Here is a 21,244-nt window from a genome sequence, read left to right as displayed (position 1 = left end):
TGTTGTCAATGTTATAACGTTGCCGCTACACTGCAGCAGCAGCAGCAGTTGTGACAGCGTTTTGTGTGGACACTGAGGGCCATCCATACCTGTGGAGAAGGCAGAGGAGGCTTCGAGAAGGAAAGGCTGAGCTTTGTGGCCTCTTGCGAAGCCGCTTTGACTGCTTGGCCTGAAATGAACAAAGGGACCTTAGTTTTTAGTCTGCTGATAGAAATGAACACACCTTGATATTACATTACATTACATTATTGGCATTTGGCTGACAGCAATATTTTCAGAGCATTTATCCACAATTATAAACATCAGTTTTTGTTTTGAATTGCAACTTGATTCCTTTAGACCACGGAAGTCAGGTTTCATGTGGCAGAGGAAATTGTTAAAACTGAAAACGGAATTGAGGAATTATCAGGTTATTAAAAACTGGCACAACCTCTGAAGGAATGAAATGAATATGCACAGCCTCTGGTTACATTTCATTGCATTAATGGCAGACGCTCTTATCCAGAGCGACGTACAGTTGATTAGACTAAGCAGAGACAATCCTCCTCTGGAGCAATGCAGGGTTAAGAGCCTTGCTCAAGGGCCCAACAGCTGTGCGGATCTTGTTGTGGCTACACTGGGGACTGAACCACCGACCTTGTGTGTCCCAGACATGTACCTTAACCACTACGCAACAGGCCGCCCAGGTTACATAATATTATTGCTGTGCAAGCCATTTTGGAGTTAATGGAAGGTTATTTACGAGCCTTAGACCTAAATGTTTTAGACCCTTAAACATTTATTTCTACCTTTTGACAAACACTGATTGTTGTGCCTTTCGTATAATATGCTTTCTGTAGTAGTTTGAAGAACAAACTGTACGGTTTTTATATAATCTGTGTTCTTGATAACTCATACTTCATGTGTTTCGTCAGAGCATATGTCATATAGAGGTAGCATATAGTATTTGGATACATTCAAATTCATTCACCATGAAATACATGTTATGTTTTCAGATAAAGCCAAGTACATTTTAAATCCCCCCCAAATAACCTGTGGTACATTTTACAGAACGTGGCCTCCATTTTAAAATACGGCCGACACCCTGTACCAAAACATTGTATAACTGTACAATAATTCAAGCTGATTGGTTGGAAAGCCAATGGCGTTTCATTTACAGTGCATTTACAGAGAAGGGGGAGGGATAAACAGTGTTGTGGTTTGAAGGTGTCTGTTGCTGCTATTCTGCTCTTGACCGTTAGAAGTCCAAAATGACATAGTGTACCTTTGAAGTGGTATTTTAATAAGCAAGTGAGATAGAATTAACCATACTCAACTCAGCGTATCCCAGAAATTCTGGAGGTTAAAGCCACCACTTGATTCATTTGACTCTCCATCTGAAAACAGGGAAATAAATAAATGAATAAAATTGAACACAAATACAGTGCAGCAATTCGTGTAGGAATTACATCCTTTTTTATACATAGTAACCCCATTTAGGGGAGGAAAAATCATTGGACAAATTAAGTTGCCATATTTAATACTTGGACTTCAAATGCAAATTTTGCTTAGAATCAACTCTAGACCTCTAGCTTGCTTTTCCCTGAACTAATGATGCAAGTTGGCCAATTGTACTGCACCCCAAAATCACCAACTGTTTTGTTTAAAATGTAATGTGCTGGAGTAACTACAGAGCCAAAACAACAAAAGTTGTGCCACTGTCGAAAAACTTTACGGGCAGCACTCATGGGAGTGCCGAGGTACCTACTCGGCTATCAGCTGCCACAGTGCGCTGGGCCGTACCCCAAATACTGGTTATCTACAACAACACACCGCACAGTGCAGCTGTTAGCATGCTAGCTAGCTTATTAGCAACCGTTAATATTATTTACAGTTTTAATGCGTAGATATACGGGCCAACTGGTCTGGCACCTGCCAAATGGTAAAAGTAACGCGGACGTTGACATGTTTATGTCATGCGCGGAAGCCAACTTTAGCTAGCTAGCTACACTAGTATTAGCGCTAGCACTAGTAGCAGCCAGTTACTGATAAAGAGGATCTCTGTCATAACCTACGAGAAACACAACGGAAAACACAAGTTTTAAACACAGCTAACATACAGATTACATATTACGTAGACTAGGTAGGATCACATTATCTGGCAACGTTGAACAATAGCTAAATAACTTAGCTATTAGCTAGCTATAACGTTATCGTTGGCTCGTGCTAGACAGTGTCTGCAACATTGCTAAGCTAGCTAACAACACGTCTAACGCTGCAGTATAATACTACCTAAATCTCCTTTACCTTTAACACGGTCCCGAATGCACTGTACAGAATTTAAGAGATTCCTCAGGGGAACCGATACGTCCGGACAAGTGTTATCGGCGCTCATCCCGCCGTTTGGACCCTTCGAGCACACAAATCACATTATCTGAAGTTGGCCGCTTGTTGTTGTCATGCAGCCCACTTAGAATAGATGCTGTCAGAGTTCTCGTCGGAACTTTGCTTAGGTGACACTCAGCGATGCTGCTTGAGTCCAGCCGGAAGATTTCTAAAGTGACACTCAGCGAAACGCTTATCCGAAACACTTAACTGTCATCTATTTACACGATGCCTCAAAATAACAGTTCTGTGCTCAAAATACTTGGAATGCGGATAGCTGATGGGATTACCATCGTAACAGTGGTTGTTTATCAGAACAGTGAGCACCAGTATTTCAGTGTCCAGCAAGCTCCCTACAATTAGTGTCACACAACAGATCAGTTCTCTTGAAAACTCGCACGGTGGGGCTAGAGTACCACAAAGCAATTGGCAAATGAAATAATAGAAATTAAGCTAATTAGTTACGAGTAGAATGTGCATGGAACAAGGTTATCAAAATAGGTAGAAGAGGTGGGACAAGGTAATAAAAACTCTTCATTTTCTTAAGAATTTCCTTTATGAAAGGTTTATTTGCAATTAACTTTGTGTGGTAAATGGACTGCATTTATATAGCACTTTTATTCAAAGTGCTTTACAATGAATTCTAACACGCACTCACACCTGCTGCTTGCAGGGGGTGCCGTCAGACACAGCCGTCAGGGGGTGCCGTCAGATGCTCAATATTTCCACTTCCTTCCATCATTAATTTTGCATTATTCAAATCAAAGAAAAAGACTGGAATTATTTTCTGTTGTTTTCTGATGCCTCTGATCAACAGAGACTGGTTTCTGGTTTATTTCTGTTTTCAGTTTCAGTGGCATCGCTGTCTGCATGTGGCTATGGAGAGCAATCCTAAAGACACAGATCATGTCACATAGTGAAGTGAAGCCCCTCTGTCCTGTGGGATAAATTGGAACTCTCGTGGCATGTGCACAATCTCATAAAATGCAGCATACATGCATCTTACTTTATTTTTATTTTTTATGTGCTGTTTTTGAAAAATAGCAAAATGTGAGGCCATGAATATTAAACTTACTCCATGCAATTCACTCAGGGTTACAATGGCTGGCATATTTTCACCATGTGAGTCAAATGACATCTGTGGCTAAAGCTTGTGATCATCCTGCTTCTACTGTAGATGTTAAGCACTTCATGGATCAGACTTGTAATTGATCAACTAAATAACTAACCAACTAAGTATGTAAGTAAGTAAGTAACTAGCTCACTCACTCACTTGCTTACTCAGTTTAGCAGGCTGAAGTTTTTCCACAAGGGGGAGCTATTGGCACTCAAGTAGTGAACTGAACTGAAGCGCTGAAGTTCGGAGGTACAACGCAAGACTGATGCTTCGCATCTATGATACTGTGATTCCTTGTCAGGTAAGTCTTTATTGTGCTTTACATAAACACAGAGAACCAGTCTCAGGTTATTCTGGAAGGAACAAATCTAAGAATTAATCCATCAGGGAATATATTAATTAGCAAAGACCAATAGCAGACCTTTGTTTTCCCGTTTAGCAGAAATGATTGCAACCAAACAGTTACTATAATTTGTTATCATTTTCAATGTGTAAGAATTTCAGCCCACTCTTCTTTGCAGAACTGATTCAATTCAGACAAATTGGTCAGTTTTTGAGCATGCACTGCTTGTTTCTGGTCCTGCCACAGCATCCCTATTGGGTTTATGTCAGGACTTTGACTAGGACACTCCAAAACTTTAATTTTGTTTCTTTTCAGCCTTTCAGGTGTCGACTTGCTTTTGTATTTTGGATAATTGTCTTTGCTGAATATTTTTCATTTCAGTAGCTATGTGATGCAAAAAATATTCTCAAAACTATTTTTCAAAGGTACTGTGGAAGTGTACATGTATGTACATGAATTCCTATGTCCATGGTGTTTAGTCCTTTCTATGGTGGCCTTCTAGTGACAATCATGTAAAGGCCTTGCCTTTTCCACCATGATTTACTGGGCTCAAAGCACTCAAAGCCCTCTGCCTCTTCCTCTTTGTAGGATCTCCTTAAAAAGTATGGTTCCTGAGAATTGTGCTCCCGAATGTACCCTGGTGTGTGAACAAAGCAGGCTGAAATTTATTTAGCCAACAAGCCAGATGATGTAACGCCTCATGTGAATAGGCTGATATTGATATTATGCTATTTATTGTCATGCTACATCAGCCAGCAACATTGATTTTACTATGCACAAGGTAACGATGCAATGGCATTTGCGGCTAGCTAGCTAACTAAACAAACTGTTAGTTAATATTAAGTAGCTAGCAAGCTAGTTAGCCATAGGTAGCCGTGAGGGCTAGGCCTCATCATGTGACGGAGCTGTAATGCTACTATGGCCATCATGTGACTGTGTAACGAATCTCATCCATTTTGCCGGACATCAAAACCGGACGTCTGGCAACCCTTGTCTTTGTGTATGTATGTGTGTGCCGGTCTTTTATACAAGCTGCTGTCTTGGACCAGAAATAAAATTAGTCAAATTTCATACAATAATCCCCAGCTTATCTGCAAAAAATCATCAGACCCTACACCCCTGCCAGACCTCTTCGTTCAGCCTCCACAGGCCGCTTGGCACCTCCCCCTCTCAGAACCTCCACCTCACGCTCACGACTACTGTCTGTTCTGGCTCCACGGTGGTGGAACGAACTATAGAATCTCTCCCCACCTTCAAGCGCAAGCTGAAGACGCACCTCTTCAAGCAGCACCTCTCCCCATCCCTCCCTACCTCCCTGTGAACCTTAATTGTTGTCTCTGTGACTTGCCTTGTGTATCGGTATTTTTAGTTGGCTAGGTAAGCAGTGTTTGGATAGTTAACTTTGGTGACTTTTGCTCTGTTTGTTTGTTTGTTTGTTCAAAAAAAAAAAAAAAAAAAAAAAAAAAAAGCCCCTTGTCCTTATCTTTGTTGTACAGGTAGCAGTTGAAATTGTACTTACCTCTGTACTTACTTATCCCTGGTTATGGGTATGCACTTTGTTGTACGTCGCTCTGGATAAGAGCGTCTGCCAAATGCCAATAATGTAATGTAATGTAATACTACAGAGAGGATATGCAAACAACAATCATGGGTTTGGAATTGTCTGCCTTACCAAACATTTATCATTATAAAGTTCATTATTGAGTGACGGCATCTTTGATGAAAAATGAATCTTCTTTGATTTAAATAATTAGCAACTGAAATAAGTCCACAAATTTCTAAATAGGTTAACATACTTTATATGATGTGCATGTTGCTTTGCCTTTCTTAAATATATAAAAATAAATAATACTAGAATAGTGTTGATTGATATCTGAGTTAATAATTTAACTAGCGATGACATGCTGAACAGATGCAGAGTTGAACAGAATTGTCCATCCCATCATTGCAATATCATCAGTACAGACCACCTGTCAAGTTGGACAGTAGCAGACAGGATTGGTTAGCATCACATTGTGTGAATTATTATTTATGTTTTGAATGCTTGTCCTCCTGGTGAGGCCAAAAACTAATCTAATCTAATCTTTTTATCTAATCTAATCTAGTGTCATCGTCCATGCATTTGTCAATGTTGTTGATAAAGTACACACACTGTTGCTGGGTTGGACAGCATTGTCAGTGTCATTAACACTTTGCCACAGAACACTGTCTGTTCACGTCCCAGCTGTCTGCTCCTGTACTCTTTCATGCCAGAAAAAATCTTTCAAGCTGGATTTTATGTCCACATAAAAAGTTCAAGCTCAAAGGTAAAAACTGAAACAACAAACCAGCAATGTTTTAACATTGCTCACAAACACCAAAATCATTGCAAAGGACAGTTAATTTTTAATTTTATATCACACATTCATGGGGACTTTACACTTCACCATTCCATAGCTGTCAACAACACTGCAGAAATTGAGACCTCTGTATAGTCCTCTCAACAAATACACACATTATGTAATGCATTATATGACGGATATTTTGAATCTGTTCTCATTTTACACTGGTGAAGAGTTGTCTTTGAAAAAAAATTAGGCAAAACATAATATTTTGTGCATTATAAGTAGTCTTCCATCATACTAATTTATCAACTATTTTCAAAAGGATTATGCCCAGGGATTCTTTGAATGACAATACATATCCAGTGATATATTAATATAGCATATATTAGGATTCTAAGCATATTTGGATTTCAATTTTATTCTGTACATTATAAAACATATGAAAGCTAAATCAAAGTGAATAGATTACACATCAACTTCTTCATTCATTGACATGTTGTTTCTTCAAAATGAAATCTCTTGCAAATACATTCATTTAGAATCATTGATGGATAAAAACCCCACTAGATCTCAAGGGGGCAAAATGTCAAAATGGGGTTCATAGAAAAATGAGAGCTGTTGCATTTTTACCTGACCCCTTCAATGATTAAATCTGAGGCACGGAAAGGAAGTCTACAGTCTATGCAAACTACAGAGGGTCATCTCCAATGACTGCAAATATGTGACGAGGCTGTGGTCAAGGGACAAAAACAGAATGTGTTCACATCGCCTGCCTGTTATGCATTCCTTCTCAAATAGCCAGCAGCTTTAATCTATATAGGTGTTGTTTTGAACTTTGCACATCTGTAAACCTACTGGCACTAAACATTCTTATTACTCTAGAGGTAAGCTATTTCAATCCTAAAAATCGAGGGAACTCTGAATGGATGCATTGTTCATTTCAAGATTAAGTCGGCGGACCATGTCTCATAGTGAGGGCTGAAGCATGAAATTCTGGGCAACCTTATGCATTACATTACATTACATTACATTACATTACAAGGCATTTAGCAGACGCTCTTTTCCAGAGTGACGTACAACGAAGTGCAGATCAAACACAAGTACAAGTGCGAAGAGGACCTGAGAGGACAGTACAGTTCCGAGTCCTAGTGTAACCATACAGATACAATCGGAACCCTTGAAGAATACATCAACTTCCAAACTAGCATACCACAGTTGGCAGCTAGAATACCCCGAGTACAACAATACAATACAATAGCGAATACAAAAATATATATATATATATCTATACAACTATATAAGTGCCATTACAGTCTATGACATATATAAGGCTAATCATGGTGGTGAGTTAGGGAGGGAAAGGTGTAGCCTGAAGAGATGAGTCTTCAGTCTGCGCTTGAAAGAGGTCAGAGACTCTGCCGTTCTGACATCCACCGGGAGGTCATTCCACCATCGTGGGGCCAGGACAGACAGCACTCTGTGCAGGTGTGGCGAGGGGGAGGCGCCAGATGGCACGAAGTGGCAGAACTTAGGGGTCTTCCAAAGTATGTAACTGATTCTGACGGTCAACAACTACATGCGGCAAAAAAAAAAAAATGCACTTCTCTACTGAATTACAAACAATTCCACTGTTATATAGCGTCGCTCTGAGCACGCCTATATGAACTGCTCATTACCAATGCAATCTAACGATTTAATAATTTCCCAAACAATTGCAGCATCCAAAGTATCTAACTGATTCTGATCACCTAATCAGAATAACAGTAGCGAGCGAAACTGCCGACGGCTGGTGGAAACGCACTAGATTTGCTAACTAATAACAAATGTTCTTGAATGTCCTAAGGTCGCTTGACATTGACTATGGTCATTGTTTAATTTAAAATATATTGAATTTATGAAGTATAAACCAAATGTCACTGCGACCAGCGACGGTCTTCCGACAGTGTATAAGCCAGCCTTGAAAGTCAGTCCTCCCTGAGTGTGCAGTTTTAATTGTGATGGAGTCAGTTGAATTATATTTTTAGACTTTAGTTAAATTAGATATGCTGTGTTGATCAGCAATGTTCAGCAAGAAGAAAGGTGATGAATGAGCACTATATAAAGATCAGCACTAAACTCCTAGCACCATTCTCTGCAAACAATAGAGACTGTTGTACGTTAAAATCCTAGGAGATCAGTAGATTCTGATATATTTAAACCACTCTGTCTGGCACCAAGATTCATTCCATGGTCAACGTCATATTTCTTCCCCATTCTGACATTTGGTCTGAAAAACAGCTGAACCTCTTGTGTGCATGCTATTATGCATTCCGTTGCTGCCACATGATTGGTTGATTAAATATTTGCACTAACAAGCTGGTGGAAATGTCAACCTAATAAAGTGCTCAGTGAGTGTATACAGTCCTGGCCAAAAGTTTTGTCGCATGAGTGGACAAAAGTGACAATTGCTAATTACCCAACTCTTAATTAGCTAATACAGTTAGGAAACAAATTAATCATAAGTGTCTAAAGTTTATTTAGATACTAGCAGAACAAAAATTTCATAGATGTTTATAAGGTTTATTGCTTGATAATGATGAACAAGCCAGTTTCTACCTGGACAAATGTCTTGTTGCAAATCAAATTATAATCAATACATTTTATCTTTCTCAAAAAGTAAATAAAATACCAAATGAAAAATCTGTCTAGTATTTCATCATGGACTATAAGTTAAGAAATTAATATCTTGTATGGGTTCCTTTGGCCTGCAGAATAGTTGCCATCCGGTTTTGCAGAGAATCATTACATTACATTACATTATTGGCATTTGGCAGACGCTCTTATCCAGAGCGACGTACAACAAAGTGCATACCCATAACCAGGGATAAGTTCGCTGAAAGACCCTAGAGGTAAGTACAATTTCAACTGCTACCTGTACAACAAAGATAAGGACAAGGGGCTATTTTTTTTTTTTGAACAAACAAACAAACAGAGCAAAAGTCACCAAAGTTAACTATCCAAACACTGCTTCCCTAGCCAACTAAAAATACCGATACACAAAGCAAGTCACAGAGACAACAATTAAGGTTCACAGGGAGGTAGGGAGGGATGGGGAGAGGTGCTGCTTGAAGAGGTGCGTCTTCAGCTTGCGCTTGAAGGTGGAGAGAGAATGTAGTTGGGAATGTACTGGGAGGCAAGAATCTGTAATCTTTCCACCTCCAAATTTGACTGTATCTGGGTGAACCGTGGGTTCAGACGGGCCCCAGAGGGTTGTTGACAATATTGGCGGCGCTTGGGATGGAGCTCATCTGACGATTCATCTGAAAAATCAATTTTTCGCCACTTTTCTGCTGTCCAACCTTCCGTCAGACTGTGGGCCTTGGCATACGCAACACGTACACAATATTCAACATGGTTTGACCAGCTCAAGCTATGTTTTCAAGCAGCTGGCAGTTGGTCATTTCAAACTGGTTATAGTCGGATTATTCACCAGGGTCAAGTATCATTTCTGAAAACATTTCTGTTTATCATGCCTTAAATGCCTTAAAGTTAGGTCACCAAATTGCACAAATTGCTAAATTGGTGAGGACATTGATGGGTTAATGAAACATTTTATGCTCAGGGCCAAGGGTGCAGGGTAGAGTTTCCTGGCCTGTCACAATACTATATGATTATTACGTTATTCCTGGGCCCGGAACAATAATATTTAGCACAAGTTCACGGACCGCTAGGTATACCCCCCCCCCCCCCCCCCCCAGAAAACTCATGTACCAACACATGCTATCAGTTGTGAAACAGGTACATGAAGTCTCCTGTCCAATCAGTGAGGTCAGAGGTATCCCTTGTTTGTGTGCTCTTCGCTCCTTGGTAAAGATTTTATGAATGTCTTTTCGTGAAGTCGGGTCCCTAGCTATAGAATCATTAGAGTATTCAGATTCAGATTCAGAATTAATCCCTAAGGGGCAATTATAGAGACTGCACGGTAACACATCGATCACAAACAATGTGATGGACATCTGTGCAAAAAAGATTTTAAAAAGTATCAAGTATGAAGTCCCAATGAAATGCAATCATTCTGTGGTGGCTGTATTGCCTAAATATGTCACACACTACCAAATTAATGTTTGGTCTACGGTGACAATTACATACATACAACACCCTACTACAATTAAATTGGAGGTGGAACTGGATTGTGTTTAAAATGACATGCATGAGAGAGGTTCTGTCTTTATGAGACAGTGACACAAAACTGACTCCAATTGGCAAAAATCAAAGAATGTGTTACAGGAAACAGGGCATAGGTTGTATGATAAAAGCTTTGCTTATTGTATCGATACAGTAGAAAACGACATAATAATCACAAGATTAGACAGCAGATAGAGAACACCTTTTCTATGAGCAACAACAGATAATAGAGCACACGTTATAGTTTTACAGCAAAGATGCAGAAATTTAAAGAGCAAGAACAATACACCTATGATGTTGAACCCTTCTGTGATCTAGATTTCAATATTTGGTGAACACACAAGTAATAAAAGGTCTATAGCGAGGGTCACAATATTCCTGTAGTCAAAGCAAAAAAAACAAAAAAAACCTGTAGCTGTTAAATTAAGTATTAAGCTATGTAGTGCCGAGCTCAACCCTGTTTATTTGGGATTTATAAAATACTCCAAATCAATTCAATATGCACTTTACTTGTAATAGGTTGGAATTGAAGCCCTATTACGTTTGAAATGGAGTTAACTGTATTCATATGGCCCTCAACTCACCAAATACTGCCTTTTAACAGTGCTGGTACTCTAAAAATGATTAAAAAATACATTGTAGCCTACTGACTGCAATGCATAACAATACATGGTCTGGTTTTAACCAGTATTAAAACATAAGATAAGACATAAGATCAACATAAGATTTTGAAGGAGAAACAGGTTTGCAGGTTATTGCTCATGGTGCATTCCTGAAATGTCACACATTCTAGTTTCTTTTAAAGTGTCTGCAGATTGAACTCCAGTCCTGGAGGGCTGCAGTGTTTGCAGGTTTAACAGAACAAAAAAGTGCCAAAAAAGGTACAAATGCAATGGGGTGGTACCCAATAGGTACTTAAAATTGTACCCCTAGGCAACTATATATGTATAATCGATTTCTTTTTTTGCTCGGAAAATGTACTCATTAGTACCTAAACAGAAGTAGATTTGAGAAATTTGAACAGAAATTCACCTCCACTGTCACTTTATTTCTGAGTGTACAGGGTAACAATTGTAACGCATGAGGTTTTGCTGCCCTGTATTCAGCACAAGAGCACAAACCGAATCTCAGCTGTGGAAGCCTCACACACCCCCGATCAGCCTCAGAAAAGCCGGCCAATCACAGCAGGCGCCCGCAGAACCGGACGTCACTGGATGATGCGCCGTCAAAAAAGGTCTTACATCATAAACAGCGCTGGCTAATGTTTAAATCCACTCGAAACAACATGCAGAGCCACAGCGTTGCGCATCTCCCCTTCGGTGTTCTATCACTTATTCCCCCCCCCCCCCCTTGGAAGGAACAAGATGCTGCGTTTACAGATTAACCTGGCTTACGTGTTCCTCGGGTTTAATCATTCACCAATGTATATGTACATGCGCGTCGTTCCGTAGCATGTAGGTACTAAAATCATCTGAATGACATGTCACTCAGGCTGTTTGTAGTCCCTCCCCTGGCCTCTCCCAGACTATAAAAAGAGAGAACTCTTCCTCAACCAAATGCAACCTGGAGCAATCCTTCAGATACTCACCTAAATACCAGACAACACCTACAGGCTGATGACATTCAGCTAGGCTGACTTTCCAAAGAAACAAGGTAATTCTTTTAAATTTAACTGCTGCTGAAATGTTGTTTTAACCTTGTTTTGTTATGTGTATAGATACATTATATTGTATTTCCATATACTGTATATGAATATAAATGTGTGGATTACATTTACTCTAAACTACATTAGTGGGTAGTCTATTTATACCATTTGTAAAGATTAGTCACTTACCTGCTGCAGTTGTATTCTGAAGCATATAGTCACAATAGCAGTGCTTGACTATATAGCCATTTTCCATCCATCCTAAATAATTTAGCTACTTGAAATTACTAATTTGGTAAGATTATATATGATGTATAAATAGCCAAAATGACCACATGGACAAAAAACTGTCTGTTTTGTTATTTAATGTAATTGTCCCCCCAGCTGGATGGTGTCTATAGGTAGGCTCAAATAATGAAATAGACACTTGGGCCCAATTCAGGAAAAACATTGTTTAATTAATGCTGACAAGTAACATTCTGTATGGTTTGCTTTAAGAAAGCTGACACTCAATTTCTCATCATGCCAGTTGCACCCATATGTACACTCACCGAGCCCTTTATGAGGTATTGATTAGACATATGTTTTAGACTTCTGCTGCTGAAGCCTATGTGCTTAGAGTTGCGATGCATTGTGTTCAGAGATGCTCTTCTGCATACCACTGTTGTAATGTGTTATTTGCGTCACCTTCCTGTCAGCTTTGACCAGCCTGGCCCATTCTCCTTTGACCTTTTTCATTAACAAGGCATTTCTGTCTGCAGAACTGCTACTCACTGGATTTTCTTAGTTTTTTTGCACCATTCTTTGCAAACTCTAGAGACTAGTGTGCATGATAATCCCAGGAGATCAGCTGTGTCTGAGATACTGAAACCACCCTGTCTTACACCAACAATCACTTACACCACGGTCAAAATCACTGAGATCACATTTCTTTTCCATTCTGATGGTTGATGTGAGCATTAACTGAAGCCCCTGACCCGTATCTACATGTTGTATGCATTGCACTGCTGCCACACAATTGGCTGATTAGATAATCGCATGGATAAGTAGGTGTAATACAGTAACAATGTTCCTAATAAAGTGCTCGGTGAGTGTATAACAGGCTCTGGACACATCCAAATAAAAGCCCAATTTCCTCTCTCTTCACAGGAATCTGTGCACCTGGCCTGTAGCATAGCTCCACCTCTCCGTATCAGTTAGACCAGAACCATGCCTCCCCAGCTCCACTCCCAGTCCCAGTCAGGCGTGCGCGTGCTGCAGGGGGACCTGGATGCCCTCAGCCCGGCCCTGCGTGAGTTCATCGAGAGCAGCGCCACCCTGTGTCAGCCAGAGGCACTGCACATCTGCGACGGCTCCGAGGAGGAGAGCGCCACCATCCTGGCGCAGCTGGAGGAGCAGGGCCTGATCAAGAGGCTGCCAAAATACCACAACTGGTACATCACCCACAGCCATCCCACAATCACACTGTGTCCATTACATCACCCACAGCCATCCCACCATCACACTGTATCCAGTACATCACCCACAGCCATCCCACAATCACACTGTATCCAGTACATCACCCACAGCCATCCCACAATCACACTGTATCCAGTACATCACCCACAGCCATCCCACAATCACACTGTATCCAGTACATCACCCACAGCCATCCCACAATCACACTGTGTCCATTACATCACCCACAGCCATCCCACCATCACACTGTATCCAGTACATCACCCACAGCCATCCCACAATCACACTGTATCCAGTACATCACCCACAGCCATCCCACAATCACACTGTATCCAGTACATCACCCACAGCCATCCCACAATCACACTGTATTCAGTACATCACCCACATGCTGACCCACAACTGTATCCAGTACATCACCCACAGCCATCCCACAATCACACTGTATCCAGTACATCGCCCACAGCCATCCCACAATCACACTGTATCCAGTACATCACCCACAGCATCCCACAATCACACTGTATCCAGTACATCGCCCACAGCCATCCCACAATCACACTGTATCCAGTACATCACCCACAGCCATCCCACAATCACACTGTATTCAGTACATCACCCACATGCTGACCCACAACTGTATCCAGTACATCACCCACAGCCATCCCACAATCACACTGTATCCAGTACATTGCCCACAGCCATCCCACAATCTCATTGTATCCAGTACATCACCCACAGCCATCCCACAATCACATTGTATCTAGTACATCGCCCACAGCCATCCCACACTCACACTGTATCCAGTACATCACCCACAGCCATCCCACAATCACATTGTATTCAGTACATCAATCACACCCATCCCACAATCACACTGTATCCAGTGCATCACCCACAACCATTCCACAATCACATTGTAACCTAACCCTCTGTTCTAACCCTCTGTTTTCTGCAGCTGGCTGGCACGCACAGACCCGCAGGATGTGGCCCGAGTCGAGAGTAAGACGGTGATTGTGACACGGGAGCAGAGGGACACTGTACCCTCCCCCCAGGATGGGGGTCTCAGCCAGCTTGGCCGCTGGATGTCCCAAGAAGACTTTGACAAGGCCATGGAGCAGCGCTTCCCGGGCTGCATGAAAGGTAAACCCTACACAAACACTGAGAGAGTGGATCAGTCAGCCCGTCTAGCACATAACAACATGAGAATATATAATGAGGAGAGCAGGCCATTCTGCTGAACCAGGCTGTTCATTAACCTACAAGCTCAAGAGAGCATCCAGCACTGTGTAAAGCCTGGAGGGTGTCTGCCTCCTCGACTGCCAATCTAAGATAGTGGCAGACTAGAACAGACCAGAAAGTTCTGGAAAGGAATTGCCAGTCGCATGCAGCTAGACATACATTTTACTCCTTTACCAGACACTCTAATCTGGAGTGACATAGTGGATTTGGAAGGACAAAATTAGAGCTCAATGGACTCGCCATGGCAACCCCAGCTCACCCAATCACAGAGCTCCTGTGTTTATCTTCCCACTGCAGGTCGCACCATGTATATGATCCCCTACAGCATGGGCCCGGTGGGGTCCCCACTCTCTAAGGTGGGCGTGGAGCTGACCGACTCCCCGTATGTGGTGGCCAGCATGCGCGTGATGACCCGCATGGGGAAGGATGTCCTTGAGGCACTTGGGGAGGGCGAATTTGTGCGCTGCCTTCACTCCGTGGGCTGCCCGCTGCCTCTCAAAAGTAAGTCAGGAGTTGAGGTGGCACCACGTGCCCAGAAGGGGATGGGATGTCATTAACCCCGTAATGAGTGGAGGTACAATCAGCTGTCAATCACTGACTTATTTGAAATAAATGATTGGTTTTGATTGGTTCAAATCAAGGAATTGCTAATGCTATATGGTCCTCATGCACCTCCCAGTTCCAGTTTCACACCTCTCCCTTGTGTTACCGGGAATTAAAGAGTCTAAAGAGTTTGCAGGGATCATGGAAACTCAAGCCCTGGTTCCAGAGAGCCGCAAAGGTCTGCTGGGGCCCCCAACCCTGAGCCTCCTTGTACAGAACTCAATTTATCACTCTGATTACATTTAACCTGGTTTCGGCCTGATTTCTTTGCTCTAAGCTGCTCAGTAAGACAACCAGTGTTAATTCAACTCTAAATGTGTCCAATAAGGACCATATGCACTCTGTGTAAGAACATTTTACTTTCAGAATAGTTTCCGATTGTAAGGTAAAAATAAAAGGACCAGGGTTAGGGACACAAGCTGGGTACATGTAACCTTTGAAATGAAAGATGCCATTACATACAGGTCACTTTTGGGACATCCGCACAGGAAACAGACGAAAAGAATAATGAAAGTTTAGCTGCATGAAATTTGAGGCTGTTGCCCTTGCTGAGTGTGCCCGCCCCCCTCTCTCTGCCCCCCTCCAGAGCCACTGGTGAATAACTGGCCGTGTAACCCGGAGCTCACCCTGGTGGCCCACATCCCCGACCGCAGAGAGATCATCTCCTTCGGCAGTGGCTACGGCGGGAACTCCCTCCTGGGGAAGAAGTGCTTCGCCCTGCGGATTGCCTCTCGCATCGCCAAGGAAGAGGGCTGGCTGGCAGAACACATGCTGGTGAGCCCGCAGTTAAGCGCTCCTCACCTGGGCAATTCCACAGGGACTAGGCCGAGATAAGGAAAGCTGGAGCACACAGAGCTCAGAGCAATAGACACAATTTAAAAAACAAGGACGTTGAGAACAGGGACGTCTACGATATCTTTCTCAGAGTCAACAGCAAGTACAAAGGCCTCACTGGGAGGTATACAAAAACTGTGAATTAAACTTGTTGAATTATTGGGATACAACAGACCACTCCAGCAGACATAGTATATGCTCATCAGGTCTCTAGTTGTTGAGATATTCTTATTGTTACTTATTGTTTGTATTATGTGTTTGTTGGCTTGTTTTTGTGTTAGTATTTCAATAGTTATTTTGTCGCTTTTGTGATATTACTGCAACAGGTTCTCATCATGGATAATACAGGTTGAACTTGAAGTTGAGGCATATGGTCAGCAGTTGAGCACATAAAAAAAGATTCATGGTGCTGAGGCTGACCATGACCATGTATCTGCATGTGGCTCAGATCTTAGGCATCACCAGTCCTGAGGGCCAGAAGAAGTACTTTGCGGCTGCCTTCCCCAGTGCCTGTGGGAAAACTAACCTGGCCATGCTGTGCCCTGCCCTCCCCGGCTGGAAAGTGGAGTGTGTGGGGGACGACATCGCTTGGATGAAGTTTGATGAGGAAGGTGAGCACTGCACCTGAGGGCTACTGCTGTTCCACTGTATAACTGCACTAAAATGTTTCAGAAACCAGGGTCTGTATTCAACCAACATTTTCAACCAACTTAAGTTTGACATACAAGTAAATGCCAGCATTAGTTTGTCTTCACAAATTCAGTTAGTGTGAGTGATCCCTGAACTAGCCAAACTGTTTCTTGCTTTTAATTGTTCATCAAAGTTAAGGACAAATGTTGACTGAATTGACTCAACTGAATTTACAAAGATACTTAACTTGAACAGCTTAGGTAAATATCCAGCTGCATAAATGGTATAAATGTTAGCCCTGCTGAAAAAAAAAAATCAAGCTGGGTTTTGAATCAGCTGGTAGCTGGTTAACCAGTTCAGACCAGCTCCATACACAACATGGTTTGACCAGTTCAAGCTATGTTTTGAAACAACTGTTCAGACAAGCTACCAGCACATACCCAGCGTGACCAGCTTATGACCAGCGTGATCAGCTTACTTTTCAAGCTGGTTAAACTGGCCTAGCTGGAATTTACAGCAGGGACTTGTGTAAATTGCTCTGGATGAGGATGTCTGCTGAGGACACACACAGTGTAATATTGTGACTCAAATCCGGGTGCGCTCTCCTGCCTCTGCAGGTAATCTGAGGGCCATCAACCCAGAGAACGGCTTCTTTGGCGTGGCCCCTGGCACCTCAGTCAAAACCAACCCCAACGCCATGACAACCATCTGCAAGAACACCATCTTTACCAACGTGGCCGAAACCAGCGACGGAGGCGTGTACTGGGAGGGCATGGACCAGAAACTTCCAGAAGGAGTGACTGTGACCTCCTGGAAAAACAACCCCTGGACACCTGAGGAAGGTAGGGCCCCCTCTGACACAAAATTATAAAGAAATATATCCATGAAAACATATGTATCTTTAAGATATAGTAAAAATGGTGGAGGTGCAGTCGGCTGTTTAGCTGGTGAACAACCCTGATCACATCTGAAATACAAACATGCAAATACAACTTTAACGTATGTGCATTCAAAATACTCCTACCAGCAGTAAGAAAAAAAAAAGAAGATGAAATGTAAGAGTATTTATTGTTTCTTGTCTGTTTCTCGATCTCCATCGTTCTCACAGCTGAGCCTTGTGCACACCCAAATTCCCGCTTCTGCTGCCCGGCCCGTCAGTGTCCCATCATTGACCCTCAGTGGGAGTCCCCCGAAGGGGTCCCCGTGGAGGCCATCATTTTTGGAGGGCGGAGGCCCCAAGGTGAGCACGCTCTTGCAGTCTGCTCTTGTGTTCACGTACACGCTTGCGGAAAGCGGCTTTCTGACCCTCCCCTCCCCTCTCCCATGGCAGGCGTGCCCCTGGTGTACGAAGCTTTCGACTGGCAGCATGGCGTTTTCATCGGCGCCGCCATGAGGTCGGAGGCCACGGCTGCAGCAGAGCACAAAGGTGACGTACCCTTCCGGAACAATCCACATACACCATGTCATACTGTATCCCTATTAATTTCACTGCATTTCATTATGAAGATGGAATGAATCGGGGCTGATGATAACGCAGCTCGACCTGCTTCATAGAAAACATCTGACTGTAGTCTTGGCCCAGCACAATCGAGCATTCAACCAAGCCATGGTGTAGAAATTAGCTGATACATTGAAGTCAGTGACTCCTTTGTTTATCAGACAGTGTGTTAACCCTTTTAGTCCCAAGCCCAATATGAAGTGGCTCCACCCAGATCCCAAGGGGTTTTGGCTTTGGTTGAGAAACATGAGAACATGAGAAAAATTTAGTAGGGTTTTAATAGGGGCTCAAAAGAGTAGTATTATAGCAGTCATTTTGATTTGTTGAAAAGGTATACATTTTACCTTTTACATTTTAGTCATGTGGCAGACCCTTTAGTCCAAAGCGATTTACAAGTGCATAGGTTCTTCCACAGGTTAAAAGCATCAAATCCATAACTAGTAAAATACGCATGAAGAGCTGTTTAAGGTTGAGTGTGAGTGTAAGTTTGAGTGTGCCATACGGGATTTTCCAGGAGTTACTCTTGAGACTGAAAGGGTCAAATGAAGGTCCTCTCCCCCTCCTCTCATTTAGGCAAGGTGATCATGCATGACCCCTTCGCCATGCGCCCCTTCTTCGGCTACAACTTCGGCCAATACCTGTCCCACTGGCTGAGCATGGCCAAGCGGCCCCGGGCCAAGTTGCCCAAGATCTTCCACGTTAACTGGTTCCGCAAGAGCCCCTCGGGTGGGTTCCTGTGGCCGGGCTTCGGGGAGAACATCCGCGTGCTGGAGTGGGTGTTCCGCCGACTGGACGGGAAGGCCGGGGCCCAGCCCTCCGCCGTGGGGCTCCTGCCGGCCCCGGGGGCCCTCAACCTGAGCGGCCTGGAGGAGCCGGTGGACCAGGAGGAGCTCTTCAGCCTGCGCAAGGGCTTCTGGGAGCAGGAGGCGCGGGAGATCCGGGCGTACTTCCAGACGCAGGTGAACAGCGACCTGCCGGCCGAGGTGGAGCGGCAGCTGGATCTGCTGGAGCAGAGGGTTCATCGGCTATGATGAGAGACCAATCGACTGACCAGAAACTTCAGCCCTTAGACACCGCTGATACTGCCCTGCAACGAATCCAGACAGCCTGCATAACTCTGTAATACGTATGACATAACATTGCCATAAGGATGACATAAGCCTGACATAGCCAGCTGTGACATAAAATGACAGTATGCTACACAGTATTGTGACAGGTGCCATAAGGCTTTCTTAATATATTCAGATTCTGTATTGGTTGAGTGGTACAGTATTACATGCTCATGACAGTGTAATGCAGTGTTACGCATCCGATTCAAGGCCCTAGTGTTGGCATTTCATGCTGCTAAGGGGACGGCCCCCCCCCCCAAAAAAAAAAAAAAACCACTTATGATGACTATATGTTTAGAACAACACTTCATGTGTATTACACTAGTTATGGATGTGATGCTTTAACTTGTGGAAGAACCTACGCACTTGTAAGTCGCTTTGGATTAAAAGCATCTGCCAAATGACAAAAATGTAAATGTAAAATGTAGACTATATGGTTCAAGTAAAGTGCCAAAAAAAAAGCTACTTTCTTTTCTTCTAGCTGAAAGTTTAGTAACAATGACAGGGTAGGCAATACAAATAATCTGTTGAATAAATTAGTGAAAATACTAATACTCTTGATTTTAGGATATAAAGTTAAAATGGAAAATTTGGAATGTAAAGAGTAAGGAGATGTACTGTAAGGGGTTCTGTGCCCAGGGATGGTGCTGTGAGATCATTAGCCCCTTAAGATTTGAGATTGCAAATACGTGATAAGACTGGCTGAACATTCTAATGCCGAGGCAACAATCACTACTGGTAACTGAACACAATGTAGTTCTAGAACACTGACTCATAATTCTTTTGACTTATGAACATTCTGGGTGGAAGGCAGCCCGAGGCGTTCCGTCACATGACTTCCACAAACTTCCTATGTCTGAGTAGTGCAGGGAGGCGAGCAAACAGCAACATGCTGTCTGTGGAACACGGCACACGGGAGAGCGGACTTCCTCACACTTCAATGTGTGGGACATTGTCTTGCCGTTGTTCTTTATTTAAAAGGTTTTAATTTATTTTTGTATACCATTAAGTGTTTGGTTTTATGTTGTTATTTTAATTTGTTCTCTCTCCAATACAAGATGCAAATGGGCTAGAACATTAATAAATATTATTTTGAGCACAGTCATGAAGTTTGTGGTTCTTATTTCTGAGATACTGTTTTTCACAAATGTTTTTTTTGGCAATGACCTTTCACACCTGAGAAATGAGGAGCACCATTGAAGAATGGCTCCACATTCCGGTCATAAACAGGCACTCAGGAAACATGTTTAGACTGCAGGAGAACATACAATGCCATGATACAGTATTTTTCCCCTTCCTGATTTCATATATTATTTCATATTTGTATTTGTAATATGAGACAAAGGCAGTCTGAGTAAAAGTGAAAAATAAAAAAATATATTATTTCATTTATTTAATGAAAATAGTTATCAAACATCGATATCATCCATGTGAAATAGTCATTGCCCCCTTAAACTTAATAATTGGTTGCACTACGTTTAGCAGCAATAGTGGCAACCAATGGCTTCTGACAATATCATATCAGTCTTTCACATGGCTGAGGAGGAATTTTAGCCGACTCTTCTTTGCAGAACTGCTTTAATTCAGACAAAATGGTCGGTTTTCAAGCATAAACTGTTAATTTCAAATCCTGCCAGAGCATTGCAGCTCTACATCTCCTCAGAAAGATTTTCTTCCTAATAATTTTGCAGTTGTTGACATTGGATGTCAATGCGGAAACTATGAAGACTTTTTCCGATCAGCATGAGGTAAGCAGATATCCACCTATTAGCTATGTACAGTCATCTACTCAGTACAACTGCCTGACTTCCAGCCAGCAAAAGACAAGGAATCTTTCTTGAAATGAAAAAAACAAATAGCCCCACAATATATTATTTCTTTGTTGTGGATGATACGCTACAGTCTTTCTTCGA

At 42.4% G+C, this 21,244-nt stretch overlaps 2 protein-coding genes across 2 annotated transcripts in view; one reads left to right on the top strand and one right to left on the bottom strand.

Annotated features, from left to right (window-relative positions):
- The window catches only part of ccndbp1 (cyclin D-type binding-protein 1), a 21,034-nt gene extending 18,548 nt beyond the window's left edge, over positions 1-2,486 (bottom strand). Inside the window, exons 1-3 of the mRNA XM_061221028.1 lie at positions 2,287-2,486; positions 1,317-1,376; positions 90-169 (exon numbers count right to left, since the gene is read on the bottom strand). Coding sequence (XP_061077012.1) covers positions 90-169; positions 1,317-1,376; positions 2,287-2,374 — 228 coding nt within the window. The 5' untranslated portion in view covers positions 2,375-2,486. The remainder of the gene's footprint in view (positions 1-89; positions 170-1,316; positions 1,377-2,286) is intronic.
- A 9,392-nt stretch (positions 2,487-11,878) lies between these two features.
- On the top strand, positions 11,879-20,432 carry pck1 (phosphoenolpyruvate carboxykinase 1 (soluble)). The gene is made up of 10 exons (XM_061219818.1): positions 11,879-11,965; positions 13,107-13,390; positions 14,374-14,558; positions 14,955-15,158; positions 15,847-16,034; positions 16,543-16,705; positions 17,342-17,566; positions 17,833-17,964; positions 18,055-18,150; positions 18,796-20,432. Exons 2-10 carry the CDS (start codon positions 13,167-13,169, stop codon positions 19,251-19,253), a joined length of 1,875 nt encoding a protein of 624 aa, XP_061075802.1. The 5' UTR covers positions 11,879-11,965; positions 13,107-13,166; the 3' UTR covers positions 19,254-20,432.
- Positions 20,433-21,244: the final 812 nt, after the last annotated feature.

This window comes from Conger conger, chromosome 14, assembly GCF_963514075.1.
Source record: "Conger conger chromosome 14, fConCon1.1, whole genome shotgun sequence".
In the NCBI taxonomy this organism is placed as follows: Eukaryota; Metazoa; Chordata; class Actinopteri; order Anguilliformes; family Congridae; genus Conger; species Conger conger.
This window is presented reverse-complemented; position numbering and strand designations above follow the sequence as displayed.